The 15,568-nt window shown below is 32.5% G+C and overlaps 1 protein-coding gene and 1 pseudogene across 1 annotated transcript; both read right to left on the bottom strand.

Annotated features, from left to right (window-relative positions):
- Nucleotides 1-1,151: 1,151 nt before the first annotated feature.
- LOC141714150 (benzoate carboxyl methyltransferase-like) lies at nt 1,152-15,066 on the bottom strand (annotated as a pseudogene).
- On the bottom strand, nt 1,225-3,353 carry LOC141674340 (heavy metal-associated isoprenylated plant protein 37-like). The gene is made up of 3 exons (XM_074481070.1): nt 3,066-3,353; nt 2,859-2,934; nt 1,225-2,519 (listed from the first exon to the last, which is right to left on the bottom strand). The coding sequence occupies exons 1-3, from the start codon at nt 3,102-3,104 to the stop codon at nt 1,459-1,461; spliced, it is 1,176 nt and encodes a 391-aa protein (XP_074337171.1). The 5' UTR covers nt 3,105-3,353; the 3' UTR covers nt 1,225-1,458.
- Nucleotides 15,067-15,568: the final 502 nt, after the last annotated feature.

Here is a 15,568-nt window from a genome sequence, read left to right as displayed (position 1 = left end):
ATTATTTTATCATTGCATCCAACGGTTCCCATCTATCTGACTTTATGTCTGATTGTTGTTATTTGTCATATCAAACGACTGTACCGAACAACTGATTACCAAATAGATGATGTTTTGTGATAATTTGAGTCTTGACTGAAAATAAATAATATAATATAATATGTTGTTCACGGGATTCGAGTTCTGAACCTGTAAAAATTGTTAAAATAAAGTATATAAAAATTTAAATATAATAAGCTGTTGGTGAGGTTCGAACCCTGAATTAATGAGAGCAGTTTAATATTAATATAATAATATTTATTATTGCATCCAACGGTTCTCATCTATCTATCTGACTTTAAATATGACGGTTGTTATTTGTCGTACCAAACAACTGTACCGAGCAACCGACTATTAAATAGAGGGTGTTCCACTTATAATAATATAGTATAGATTCCAAATTAATTTTATTCACCTCTAACATTATAATTATTTTGAAATATAAAAAATTCGAAACACATTTGAAAAATCCAAATCATTGAGCCGTTGTGGAATCAGAAAGACAACTTTAGTTGCCCATGTGCCGTGTCTTGGGATCACATTATTACGTAATTCTGGAGTCCATGTAAATCTATAATTCTCCTGCAATAGCATTCCTTAATTTTAAAAAACAAATAAATACATACACACACGCACTTGCTCATTTATCAACAATTTACTGTAATTGACCATAGAATGAACCCCACTGCTACGCAGTGAGTGCTGCATCATTTTATCATGTCTCTGTTCTAGCACTTGCACTACACAACCCAATGTCACTCCTTGTCTGTTAACAAACATACTTTGACTCTCGTTTTAATACTTGCATGTTCGGACCTCAAAAAACAATAACTTGCAGTTGCATAGATGGAATTTGATTTTTTTTTATATTTGAATACTCGATAACCTTTTTTTTTTATTCTTTCGATAGTTAAACTCACACGAACTCTAAGGATCAAACTCTTGACTTGCAACGTCAAAATTTCAACGCTACACCAATTCTTTGTAGTTCCATAATCTATTGTGAAGACTCTGTCGCAATTCGAATTCTAATTCGAGTGCTGGTATATTTTAAATTTTGTCCGTTTTCGTTTACTTTACCGGTGTAGTCTGTTCAAATCATCGATCTACTTATAAATCAAATGCATTAGAAAATCTTAGCATAGGATAGCATATACAATGCAATAATAAACACTGTAAGAACTGAACGACAAAACATGGTCCAACATTATCCATAATGCCATATATACTACTAGTACTAGAACCACAATTTTGATTTTACAAACTGCAATCACAACTGAGGTCATCATAGACAGAATCAAAACAAACACATACTTGCCAAAAGAACATACCAGGACTAATAATTCAACCGATAATTATCTAGACAATGCATAACTGGTTTTCTCAAAGTAAAAACCAAGTGCTTTTTACTTAAAACCTTTACATAATTGAGCAGCTACTTGCATACTCATCATTGAACATAGGAGATGCAGATTGATCCGCAGCAACACCGTTACTAGTAGGATAATAAACAGGCTCATTGTAGGGAGGGTATGGACCTGGATTGTAATTGCAATAGTAACCGGTAGTGCTTGGAGGACCGATCGGAGACCTCTGATACATCATTTGAGGCTGACTTTGAGGTTGCATCATAGGTTGCCTGTTCTGCATGTTCATCCTCATTGCTGCTGCAGAAGTTGGATTGTTGAATTGCTGTGAATAAGTGTCAACACTGGATGAAGGATAAGTCCCATAATTGACCCCGTTTAAAGGCCCTGTTTGATTAGGCTGCATCTGATAATTCCCTCCATATGCTGCAGCAATGTTGTTATTGTTTCCCGCATTTCCTTGAAAGCCAGCAAAGTTTCTCATCATCATCGAATTAACATCGTGAGATCCCCCTCCCCTATTGAGTTCCCCGGGGATAAGATTTCCTCCGGTCAAGTGAGCATTGTTCAACTTCAATGCTGCAAGAAACTTTGGATCAAGTCCACCACCCGCATTACCCTTCATTTCCATGTTCTGATTTTGATTCCCTTTTTTTCCACCCTGGTTGTTCATTTTGCCATTGTTTTGACCTACATTGGGAACAAGTCCAACAATCTTTCTACTATTATTAGCATTAGTAGCCTGCTGCCTCTGAAAATTCATTTGGTCAGCAACTTTCTCTCTATAAAACCTTAATGCATCTTCATTAAATTCATCCTCTTCCTCCCCATCCATATAATCATCATCATCTTCAGAAATGCTAAGATTTGCAAACTTTTGCTGCTGGTTTTTCAAAGAGTCAATGCCCTTAAAAGTAACTTGCTTTTGGCCTTTCTTGTTCTTGTCATCTTTGATACAACTAGCTTTCTGGTTTTGGTTCTGGCTAGCTTTGTTTGACCAAACCTCAGCATGCTTGCCAGCCCTGATCAATTTCTTGACCAAAGTACCAGAATCTACACTTCCAGAAACTGTGACTTTCTGCTGTTCAGTTTCTATTTTTACTTGGAAAACCCCTGGTAGAAAATAAGGGCAAAATTATACAACTACATAATGTTAACTGCAACACAAATTTCAATTTTTTTAAATCTCCTTAAAACAGATATACTAACACAAGCAGAGAACTATCAAAAACCATGCCAGGCCAACATCATACAATACAAAAAAGTATATTTTTCCACAACAAAAGAAGACATCAAGATACTCAAGTAAACAGAAGTACAAGCAAAACAACATACTCCTAAAAGTATACAAAATTATGGCAAGATAAATCATATTCACAAAAGATACATAATGACATAGAAACATGTACAAAAGCTCATATATTTAAGCATATTAAAGAGAATAAGTAGTACCCTCAATTCTTTGTAAGATTTTCTTGACTTTGTGCTTACATCCATCACAATGTATGTTAACTCTGAGAACACAAGTCTGTGACAAACACAGCAAACAACAAGAAGATTTTTAGTAAGAAAATGCCAACACTAAACTTTAGTTTAACATAAAAAAAGTTATGAAAAAAAACAAACTAAAGTCAATACAATTTAAAAATGCAAGCTAACCTGGATCTTAAGGAGCTTAAAGTCATCATCTTTAGCCATTTTCTTGAGTGCTGTTTGGAAAGAAAGATAGATCTTTACTACTAGTGCTACAGGAGAAAATAAAAAGAAACTAGTGGCTAAAGCTAGAGTGTGTCTGAAATGTTAAGTTCTCTTTTTTTTTTTGTTTAGAGCTCTACTTAATAACATGGCTAGGAGTAGTTTAAAAAGGAGGGGGTGAATAAAAAAGGTGAGCAACATGTAAAAGTACAAAATAAATGTATAGACAAAGTGGGAGAAAGTCTTTTTACAGACAAGGAGAGTGCAGAGGAAGATAGCAATGGGGGGAGAATATTAGTCCAAGCTTTCTGAAAAGTGAAACTGTGTACTTGGGAAAATTTATGTAGCACTAGTGCACTTCAAGTACAGTGTCATTAATAGCTCTAAAGAAAAGGGAATTTATAATTAAAATTTTATTTTATTATTTAAAATCCAAATTTATTTTTTTAATATTTTAATTATATATCTGTTCATGAATTTTTTACAATTGAATTAATTGGCTTTAGTTTATCATGAATAATTTTGGAATTAACATGTCAACCGGATCTAAAGATAATAATGCATGTAGCTTTGTAATAATTCCCTTGAAAAATAGACCTAGATCATTTGAATACGATGATACTTGAATTGAATTGATTTAACTTTAACGGACATATACTTATAGTTATTGTCACAAAAACATGCGTGTACATGGTGCCTTCTTCAACATTCATGTTTAAACCGTTTCAAGAAAGAAACTCAAATATTGTGTATGGAGGGGTGACTTTCTCCCACCAGGGATTTGAGCTGATATGTCTGCATTTATTTTTCTATGATTAAATAGGTCATGTAACAATATTTTTAGTCTAATACTGATATTTAATTGCAAGATTAAAAAAAACATTAGTTTATACTTGATTTTGAAGTGATTTATGCCTCCTTATCTGTTTTGCTATCAAAGCTTATGCTAATATATACTTCAAATGATTCTACTATCAAAAACTTTTGATTTACTCAGAACGGTTTTTGAACCCATTCGACTCGTTTGTTCTCATTTTGCAGGGCTGAGGAATCGGTTGGTTCGGACCGAATAAATTGAACTAATTTTTAAAAAAATCGAACTGAACTGAATTTTATTTCATTCTAATATACCGAATTTCTGAAAAAATTAGGACCAAATCAAACCAAATTAGTACGGGTTGATTCGATTTTTTGATTTGGGTTCAATTTTGTTCGGCTATACATTTTGCCCGACTTTAGACTGATTTTTAAAAATTACTATATTTTTATTAAATTTTCAATTAATCAAGAAAGGGCCGTCGATTTTTAAAATAGGGGTTTTAGGTGGTATTCTTTGTCACACAACATTTATGGAATTGGATGTGATTTAACGTTTGAGAAATGGCGGTGTTGACGAAGCCGGCTTCTGTACAACTCTCTGGTCCTCCTCACTCAGTACTCCGCCATTTATGTAGAGCATTTAACATGAATACTGGTCCGAATAATAGGCCTACTTTGTACAAAGGATAATACTCAGAACTGGGGAGGCTCATTGTTCCTAAATTTCATAGCACCAAATTTAAGGCAGCCAGGTTTTGTTTCTTTTCATTCCACTGACTAATTTTACTTTTTACAAAGTGGACGACGACGAGTCGTTTGAAGCAAGCTTTTATTTTATTTGGCTCCCAGTGGCAGGCAGCTACATTATTAAACGAGCTGGATTGAGATTTGAGGAATCCATTCTTGCTCTGCCCACCTTTAGAGTACAACTTCTCATAATGCCCATGTCTGTGTATAATTTCTCAAAATACCCATGTTTCTTAATCTCTCTCCGTCAACTCATCAGGCCATATTACTTTTTAGCTTTGTCATCTTAAAACAGTACCCAAGCATGTGAGCATGTCAAAACAACGGATATAACTTTTACATTTAATATATTCGTTATATTAGTATCATCATATTTTATAATATATATTGTATATTAAATATAATATTTAATTATTTAAAATTTAAACTAAATATGTCACGTATTTAAATTAAAAACATAAAAATAAATAATAAATCATTAATATATATTAAAATTACTTTAGAACTTATTTTAATATATATTTAATAAATTATATATATTTATTATTAAAACAATTTGCAGTGACTTGTCAAATCCAACTTTTCAGTGATTTGTTAAATCAAACTTTTTCAGTGATTTGTTAAATCAAACTTTTCAGTTAAATTTCTCTATAAATAACTTCTTGAAACTGCAAATCAAAGTATGCTCATCAGGTACATTTTTAAGTTTTTGTAGTTATGAGTTTCATGTTTCTTATCATTTATTACTAATACTTGTTTTCTTTATAACAGATGGATCATACTACTCTTCTTAACGAAATTGCAAGATCAAATGCAATATATAATTTAAGTGGTGCTGATGATGATCAAAATTATCATTATGAGCCGGAAGTGAATGAATCTGAAGGCGGTGAAACAGACAATGACGAACAAGATGACTCAGATCATAGCACCGACAATGATGATGAACATATTCCAACTGCTCCTTGGTTTAGAACTGAAGAGATCAATGATAATTTAGGTAATTGTTCAAATGTTAACTCACTTGATGATGAATTATTTGAAGGTCAATGTTTTACAGATAAGCAAGCTGCTGTAAGTGCTATAAAAGAAAATCACATAAAAAGTTCTAGAAATTACCATGTTACTAAAAGTGATACAACGCGATATGAAGCCAAATGTGTTGTGGAAGATTGTCCGTGGAGGATTCGAGTCATGAAATCAAAGCGATCTGGTTTATTCGTGACCACAAAATTGCCTACTAAACATAATTGCTTTTTTAGAACACTTCAAAGAGATCACCAACAACTTTCATCTAGGATGATTGCAAATGTAATAAAACAACAAGTAAGTATAATTATAAGTTCATTATATTTTTATTTGTGTTCACTTTATATTATGTTATTGATTATTTTTTCATCTTTTTGTTAATTAGATTACAGAAAGTCCATATCTAAAGGTGAATATCATTCAGAGTCAAATTACAGCAATGTATAACTATCATGTTAGTTATAAAAAGGCGTGGATGGGAAAGCAAAAGGCAATATCAGATATTTATGGTGATTGGATGACTTCTTATTCTAAACTTCCAACATTTCTTAGTGCTTTGATGCATTTTAATCCAGGTACAATTGCATTCATTGATGCTGATATTAACAATGATGAACTCAAGACATCTGTTTGTAAACGTGTTTGGTGGGCATTCAAGCCAATGATTGACGGATGGCAACATGCTCGGCCTGTTATCAGTATTGATGGTACCTTTTTGAAAGGAAAATATAATGGGAAGTTATTGGTTGCAATGGGATCTGATTCAAATAATCAACAATATCCCATTGCCTACGGATTAGTTCATGAAGAAACAACTGTTGATTGGTCTTGGTTTTTGTATCACCTTCGAAGATACGTCTGTCAAAATAGAAGGGGTGTATGTATTATTTCCGACAGACATGCTGGAATTATTGAAGCCATGAAAAGGGAAGAAAGTGGCTTTACTGGTGAGTGGGGTATACATCGATTTTGTTTGTTGCATGTACGTAGCAATTTTTGTTCAGCTTTTCCAGGTGCACATTTGAAGATGTTATGTTGGGTAGCTGGAAATACTTCTCAATTACGAAAATTTGAGGCAGCAATGGAACAAATCAAGGAGCTTAATCCTGATGCAGAAAGATGGTTGCGTAAGATTCCATTAGAGATGTGGACTATGTCTCATGATGGAGGTTGTCGTTATGGCCAAGCAACAACAAACATGATTGAAAGTTTCAACGGGCTCTTACGTTCTGCTCGATTTCTACCGGTCACAGCAATGGTAGAGTATATATATTATCGATCTGTGAAATTAGTTGCACAACGACGAACTCAGACTTTAGAGGACCTTCAAAATGGTCAAACTTATTGCAAAAAATCAAGGGAATTATTTGAAATTATTGAGCAAAAAGCATCGGCACATAGGGTGATTTCTTACAATCAACAAAGAGGAGTCTTTGAAGTTATTACTGCTCAATATAGAACTAAAAATGGATCTTGGAAAGGTGGTAACAGGCATAATGTGGATGTATCTAGGGGCTTTTGTTCTTGTGGAAAATGTAGCAGATATCATTTTCCATGTTCACATATTGTGGCAGGATGTTTGGCATGCAACCTAAATTGGCAGCACTATATTGAACCTTATCACAATTTATCAACACTATGTGATATGTGGAAATACGAGTTTAACCCAATCCCTAATCAAGCATATTGGACATTTCCACTAGCAAATAATTGGGAGATGTATGGGTTTCTCATTGCTGATGAAGGTATGAGGAGGGTAAAAAAAAAGCGTGGTCAAAGGGGTCAAAGCTCGCGTATTCGAACTGAAATGGACAATCCTCGAAAAGTGATAGTTTGTGGACGATGCGGACAAGAAGGACATACAAGACGTAATTCACGATGTCCTCAATATGATCATTAGTATTTAATAATTGAGTGTTTGTGTAATATATTTTCTTTTAAGTTTATGTGAAGTATTTTCATTTTAATATTTAAGTTAATTTATATTATGTTTTAATTTAAATACATTTAGTGACATATTTAGTTTAAATTTTAAATAATTAAATATTACATTTAATATACAATATATATTATAAAATATGATGATACTAATATAAGGAATATATTAAATATAAAAGTTATATACAGTTGTTTTGACATGCTCACATGCTTGGAGTACTATTTAACATAAAATAAAGATGACAAAGCTAAAAAGTAATATGGCCTGATGAGTTGGCGGAGAGAGATTAAGAAACATGGGTATTTTGAGAAATTATACACAAACATGGGTATTATGAGAGGTTGTACTCTAAAGGTGGGCAGAGCAAGAATGGATTCGAGATTTGAGACCTGCTGCTGCAGTTGCAGATGCCCTGTTAAAGTATACTAGTATTAGGGGTACCTACTATTTCCTCCTAGACCCTCCACCATGCTGTCTCTATTTTACACCACCATCTCTACTTTTTAGATAACTTCGTATTCCTCTACTTTTACCGGTTTATTCCGCTTACTCGTATCACAGCAACGTGCCTTGATCTATGCTTAAATTCGAGCGACCATCAGTAATCGGAACACGATTCCTGAGAGGCTAAACTCCTAAAGTCCGATCTCAACAAGTTGAGCTACATGTATCTACATTGCTTACAAGTTGCTAGTTACAACTAGAGCCGGCCAAACGAACGGGCCGTGCGTGCCGGACCGAATTTTTAACGGGTCGGTTTAGTTATAACAGGAATCGCGGCCCGTGTAAATAAGCGGTCCGTGCCGTGCCGCGCCGGTTATTGAAACTGCAGAACCGTGTACGGACCGCGAATCACGCGAATAAAAGTGAGTTGGCGAGCTTGGCGAATAACCGCGAGTTTTGGCGGGCCGGTTTATTCGTCTTACAGTTGTTAATTGTAATGCAAAATTTAAAGTATTGATTTAGTGTTGCGAGTCGTTGTTGACTTTATTATTTTTAGATACTTTCCTGAAAATTGATTTATTTTTTAGTGTAAAAGTATAAGAAGAGAATTCTCAGCCTTTCTGGAAAACGGAAAAATGGTATTTGTGGAGAGTCAATTCAAATAATGCTTAGTTCTAAATCCTCAATTCTATATATTCAGAATAGAAAAATACACATAAAGTATTTCCAATTCTGCAGGATCCATGGGTATTAGTAAGTATTTGATATTTCCAATTCAAATATTTATTTAATTTTACAAGATCCATATTTAATTTATTATTCGAGGATTGAAAAGTCGCATATAGCTAAATATAGCTGGTCTTCATTAATTATTAAATTAATTAGCTAAATAGCATTGACATAATGTAACAAAGCAATACTCCCTTTAACCGGTCATGGACTTTGGCGGGCCGAGCGGCCGGTTCATTCATCTGACTTTTGTTTATTCGTCTGCAGTCTTTGGCGAGCGGTTCCGGTCCGGTTCCGTGCCGGTTCCGGTTTCATAAAATGCAGCTCGTGCTCGGCTCGTGTAGATACCCGAATAGTGCCGAATATTAAACCGGCCCGTGATGAGGCGAGTCAGACGAATAATTGGCGAGCTGAATTACGTTCGTGCCGAGTCAAACCGCCCGTTTGGCCGGCTCTAGTTACAACTGTTCCATTATGGTTAACGGTGTAAGTTTAATTAACAAATTTATTTGTTTAAATCTGCCATCTGCATGCATCTTAAGATTCAAATTGTAAAATCTACCAACCAAATACACTAGCAAAAAGTGGTTCAATATGCAGCGATGACCAAAACTGGATACTGAGCAAGTTTACAAAAGCAAGTTTTTGCATTTTCAGTGACTACAAACTTCAGGCTTTTTTCAGTGAATGCAAAATGATGTTCAGCTTTTAGTAAGATTCCAAGGAATCAAGGAGAACACCAATTTAGAAAATGTACACAAAATTGAGTCCACCAAAAAGCAAGCTAGACTATTCACATTGATTGATCAATTGTTGGCAGGATCTAATAGATATTTTTGCAAAATATCTTTTCGGAAAATATTCGTTCGAAATATACATATCCATCATGTTCTCACTTTTTTCTTTTCTAACACATTTTCCTTTATTTGTCCCTACTCCTAACTGATCTTCTTTGTTGTGTTGTTTTGTCTTAAACAATGCTGCAAAACAGAACACCTTATATTATGTACAAAAGCCTGTATGACTGTATGTTATGTTATACATGTCCAACACTTGACCTCCTCCTAAAAATCAAGACCTTAACCACTGCATGATTTCTTTATCGGTGAGATTAAGAATTTTTATACATTAAAAAGGGTTTAAATCTCAAAGTAGTCATTAAACTCGGGCTCATATATCAAAAATATCATTCTAGTTATCGGGAACTCATTTGCATCATTATAGTTGCAAATAATGACATAGCCATTAGTCAACTACGTTGACTTGAAGAAAAATGTGTTAAAATTGACAGAAATAACAGCAGTACTGACTTACAACAACCTGACAGGTTGCGAATGTTTAACAAACCACTTATAAGACAAATTTTAAGTTTCTAAAATCTTATCAAGTTTTACTAATTTTAATTTCAAAATTTTTATTTTAAAGGATGTAGAATTTAGTCTATTATGTTTTAAAATCATTAAAAATGTTTAATATTTTTCTCATATATATTTTAGTTGTCAAATTTTACCAAACAAAATTATGATTAGAAATAATAAATATTTTCAATATATTTAAAAAGTTCAGATTTATATAAAGTTGATCAGTATGTTTTTTTTCATATTTTTGTCGTAATTGTAAATTTTAAGATCCCATTATTTCTTTAAATTTTATAAAAAATATTTTATACTTGAAAAAATGTAGGCAGGAAAATAATTTTTTAATTTCAAATTGATTTTTAATTATAAAATATCAATCCATAATAAGTAAATTGATATTTAAAGAAGCAGTACCTAAGATTAAAAAAATATAAATTAAAGATATTGTATAAGAGAAAATCAATGCATCTAATTATTATTTCCATTTAAAAATGAAAATTATAAACCCCTGAAAATGCTATATATATATATAGACATACATGAATATCAAGGGAGTCAGGACTCGCCAGAATCTGGAAATCAACCATTATATATATACGACATTTTGGAAGATTCTTACCCATCAAAAATCAGAATCTGAGTACTTTACTTTCATTTATAATCATAAATTTAGCGAAAGAAAAGAAGTTTTATCATCTTCTTTTGAATATTCAAGGCTTAAATTGAGGTTGGCTAATTATTAAATTATTAGAAGGAGAATTTTAGTTTGATATTGGAACTGTGCTTTTTAATTTAAGAATTTAAACTTTTAATTGATTATGACTTGTAAGTATTTCTTTTTTTATTATAAAGGTAGTCATGCTTATTTGGAAGTCACGTAAGTTCTCATCTGTTGCAATGTCATGCCAGTTGTATTCTCCGTTAAGTTTGTAACATTTTCCGTCAAGTCAACGACTTTGACTAACGGAGGTGTCATTACTTTTAACTAGAATAGTGCATACAACTTCTCGATAACTAGAGTGTTATTTTTGATATATGATCCTGAGTTCAGTTACTATTTCGAGATTTAAACCCATTAAAAAGTGGAAGCCCAACTGGCCTCAAAAATATAATTACAAACGCTTTTGAAGTTTCTGTAATTTACAACTTTAACTGTTTTGGCCATAATTTTCCCACTGCTATCCTCTGATTTTATTTTTTCATTTTCGTCGCGCATGTCCCAGTTAACTTCACTAGTTTCAAGTTTATCAAGACTAAACGTGCCCTAAGATTCGATAATTGCCTTCACTTCATCAATGCACGGGTATAAACCGGTAAGTTGAAGGAATTGATTTCTTCTTCATTTAATAAGCCCTTGTAAAACAGATAAATTGATCAGGTTTACGCACGTCAAGTACACTGTATAGTGTATAAACTCATTTAATTTAATATTGACTTGATTACTAGTAATTGTTATATATCAACATTTTGATACCTCAGCCAACAAGTCTTCAAGTGATTTTGCCAGCAATCTGAAAACATAACAGCAATCTTTGCTGGTAGGATCTGCAATGCTCCTGCAAAGGAGTCCTAATACTAGTCGACCATTAGTAACTATTTCTTCAGATCTCATATGCAAAAATGTTGTGAAATCTGTTATAAATTGATTGAAATATGCTTAAAAAACACTAGGGGGACTCTCTTTTGGCATGTAGATGTTTCCTTTGTTCTAATCTAACAAATTTTCAGGAACCTGCGCCAAATTATACTCCATTAGTCGATATACAAGGTTTCGTAATAGATTCTGATTTCAAAGTCTATATTATACTTTACCTAAGAGAGCCAATGAACACTGTATGAAGAATGAACAAAGTGAAGGCTGTTACTTGGGAAAAGTCTCGTATAGAAAGAACCTGACACTCCACATATAAAACAATTTGCAGAATTTTCACCGCGATCATTCTCGAGTTTTGAATAGAATGGTGGTATCATTCTGAAAACAGCATTGAAATCGTTACTAGGAAGATCATTTAAAAACACTTGGAACTCATCAGAGGGCGTTGGGTCCGGAAGAGCGACCCATATCAGCTAGCTTAAAGCATTTAGGGAATCCATTGCTTCCATAATCCTTGATAGTTTCTTCTAAAATTTTCCGCGCCTTCAATATCACAGTTTTCTGGAGATATTATCAAAAATTATGTAGCTCATTTACATATCAAGAAAACTAAAAAAATTGTAATGCATATCGTAATTAATTTACACCCTAAGTGAATTAGAAGATTTGCAATGACTTAAAAGATTACAATTAAACTACCCTCTTCTCAGTGATAAGAGAACGAGAAGTAGTTCAAGTGTAACACCCTTTTTATAATAAAAGGAGATATTATTTAAAATCTATAAACCTGCAAACAGAGCACTAATATATTTCTAAACAATAATTAAACAGTCTAAAAATCTTCAAAAATAATATTAAATCTCCAAATTGTCTAAAACAAATATATAAATCCCGAATCACTAAATAATTAAATCTCGATAATGATAAAGTCAGAAATCCTGATCAACGAAATGGGGTAGCTCTCCATCACACAGCCCAGATCCCCCTAAGCACCTGCCAGAAAAAGAATACGGCATGAGTCAAACGCTCAGTACGGATTTGGATTACAGTTTATAAATCAAGATATCAGAAATAAATAATCAACAATTTATAATAAAACGACAATTTTAAAAATAAGTAAGGCTGAAACAACGAGGGGTTAGGATATTTCATACCGAGATCAAAACAGATACAAATACACACATCATAGGTTACCTAATGTGTGCAACAGAATGGATAACGTGTACGGCATATACGACGTCACCATAAATCAAATCACAAATCAAACTCTGGGTGCATCCACGTATCCTGAACAAATATCAAATGCGCAAAAGCTCCTCTCAAGAATTAACAGAAGTATACGCCGTGACCAATCACACTGTCACGAAAGTGTCATGTCACTAGTGCCGGAATGACAGGCTGTAGTACCCCTACAGTTGGTTAACTCGGTATACCCTATATCTCTAAGGGTTCAAATAAAAATATTCTCGCAAAATTTAAAAATCACCTGAGACAGATAATTCAGATTTCCAAAGCAGAGTGTGTCATAAATAATTTTTAAAAATCGCATAAACAGATATTTATAATTTTCCAAATCAATTTTAAAATAATTCTTGGAAGTCAAAACAGTCAAATCAAATATTTAATGAAACGAGCAGAATACAGAAATAAATGAACTAGATATATCCAAATGGTAAGAGAAGTAACGCCGAATAAAAAGGAGACAAAACATTCTATATCCATTTATTAAATTGTTTATATTCTTGTTAATCCAATTACTATCCTCTCGGTGGGAACTGCTACACAACACTATGATCATTGTTTTTAGCATGTTAGTTAATCAGGTTGACCAAATCTACTTAAACATATATAATTACAAGTCTAATGCCATGTCAAAGTGGTCACTTGATCACGATAATAAAATATTAACCTAATTAGTCATTATAACCCAAATGTATAATCCGGAGCCCCTGTACCATGAGACCAATTATAGTATTCTAATTGAACAAAAACTAACTACATAAATATAATATATTAAATAAATAAATGGACATGATTCCCTGAACTTGAACCATAATACTCAATCTTGCGACCATATACTAATAATAATAGCGTTAACCTCTGTATCAAAACATACCTACATGACCTGTGTTATTAAATTATAAATATAAAATTAAAGTTATATAAAACTCACCCATATACATAGGACATGGCCTCCTGACATGCAGAGCAAAAAAAGAAAACAAAGGCGCACATAATTTTATTAATATAAAATAATCTGACTAAAATAATAATTATGTATCAATTATTTCATCTTGTAAGAAAACATTATAGTCACTAATATTTCAAATACCGAATCAATGCTAACCCTCTTAAATTATAAATTAAATATTCTAGATACATGACCTCTAAGCTAATATATCAAAACTCTAATATCCAATTATCTATTCAAACCATCGTAAAGTTAATAAATTAATAAAAAAACATTAATACTAATATCTTTTGTAAAAAAAAGTAAATTAATAAAATAAAACATTATGCAATCATTAAGATGTTAACTAATTATCATCAATATTATTAATACACATAAGATACAAATTACTGCTACATGACATGGGTTACGGACACACGAATATATAACTGATTGACTCAAATAATAAATTAAGTTTTGAAAACAAGTTGTATGTTCACAAATCTGTAAAGTTGAAGATCCAGGACAAATCACATGCTACCGTATATGATTGTATGCCATTGCTCATATTTTAATATTTCATAACTACAAAGTAGAACAATAACTATATTTATATCTCTATATAAAATTATTGAAGAAAGGTACCTTACTCATCTTCGTTAAATTCAGAATAAGATCTCTGCCTCTCCCTTATTTTCTTTCTCACCTCGGCGGCTAGTATTTAAGGTTTTATTAAATATGATGGGCTATAATTATAAGCCAATATATAGGGCTAACAACATTCCAAATACATCTCGGAATCATATAGTTAATTGAACTGATTCTATATCGACGTATTAACCATTACGACTTTAATTAGTAATCTATTAAATCTATTATTATTATTATTATTATTATTATTACTTTTATCTAAAATATATAAAATTCACGTATATTACATCAAGTCTCGGTGGAAGCATGTGAAATGTGCGAGGCTTATGACGATTTGCCGGAACTCATGAACCGTAACAAAAAAATGTGCATTAGAAAAATGCGAGTGCAAGTGTGAGAATGGCGCACACTTGAAGAATTGAATTGTTAGCATAGCTGAATTCGCGATTGTCTGCATTCATGTGTAGTACATTTACCACGTCCATGTCAGTATTTTATCTCTTGTATCCATATAAAGCCAAATGCTAGAGCAATTTGTCGTCGATTTTAGTTATTTGACCTTGTTTTTTAGTTGACTACACATTGATTGATTTAAACTTAGGTTTAGAAATATACTAGGAAATAATGACAACTTAATATTAATAGACTAATTTGTTAATGTACATGTGGGCATTGTTAATGATATGTTCTTGTTTGTGGGCATTGTTAATATGATACTCATAAGTTTTCTTTGTCTAGTTTCCGACTGTGAAAACCTAGGATATATACACCTTTTTTGTACCATGGAAACTGAAATGAAATAAAATTGCAGGCTACAGAAGTTACATTTTCCTCCTTCAACGAGTAAGTATTCAATCTTCGCCAACCTGAACACTGATACCATGTTAAAAAACCGGACGTTCTAAAATTTAAGGGGTTAGAGAATGACCCTTATCAGTTACCTGGATCTTATATTAATATTCTAACTGTTGGACAAACTTAGTATTT

The sequence above is a fragment of the Apium graveolens genome, chromosome 1, assembly GCF_009905375.1.
Source record: "Apium graveolens cultivar Ventura chromosome 1, ASM990537v1, whole genome shotgun sequence".
Taxonomy (NCBI): Eukaryota; Viridiplantae; Streptophyta; class Magnoliopsida; order Apiales; family Apiaceae; genus Apium; species Apium graveolens.
The sequence above is the reverse complement of the archived record's forward strand: the minus strand, read 5'-3'. Positions and strand labels throughout refer to the sequence as shown.

Excerpts from the sequence above, each read along its gene's own strand:
- LOC141674340 (XM_074481070.1), bottom strand. The coding sequence starts at position 3,104 with ATGGCTAAAGATGATGACTTTAAGCTCCTTAAGATCCAG. Across the intron at positions 2,935-3,065 it reads TTAAGCTCCTTAAGATCCAG|ACTTGTGTTCTCAGAGTTAA; the intron begins GTTAGCTTGCAT and ends TGTTTGTCACAG. Across the intron at positions 2,520-2,858 it reads AATCTTACAAAGAATTGAGG|GGGTTTTCCAAGTAAAAATA; the intron begins GTACTACTTATT and ends ATTTTCTACCAG.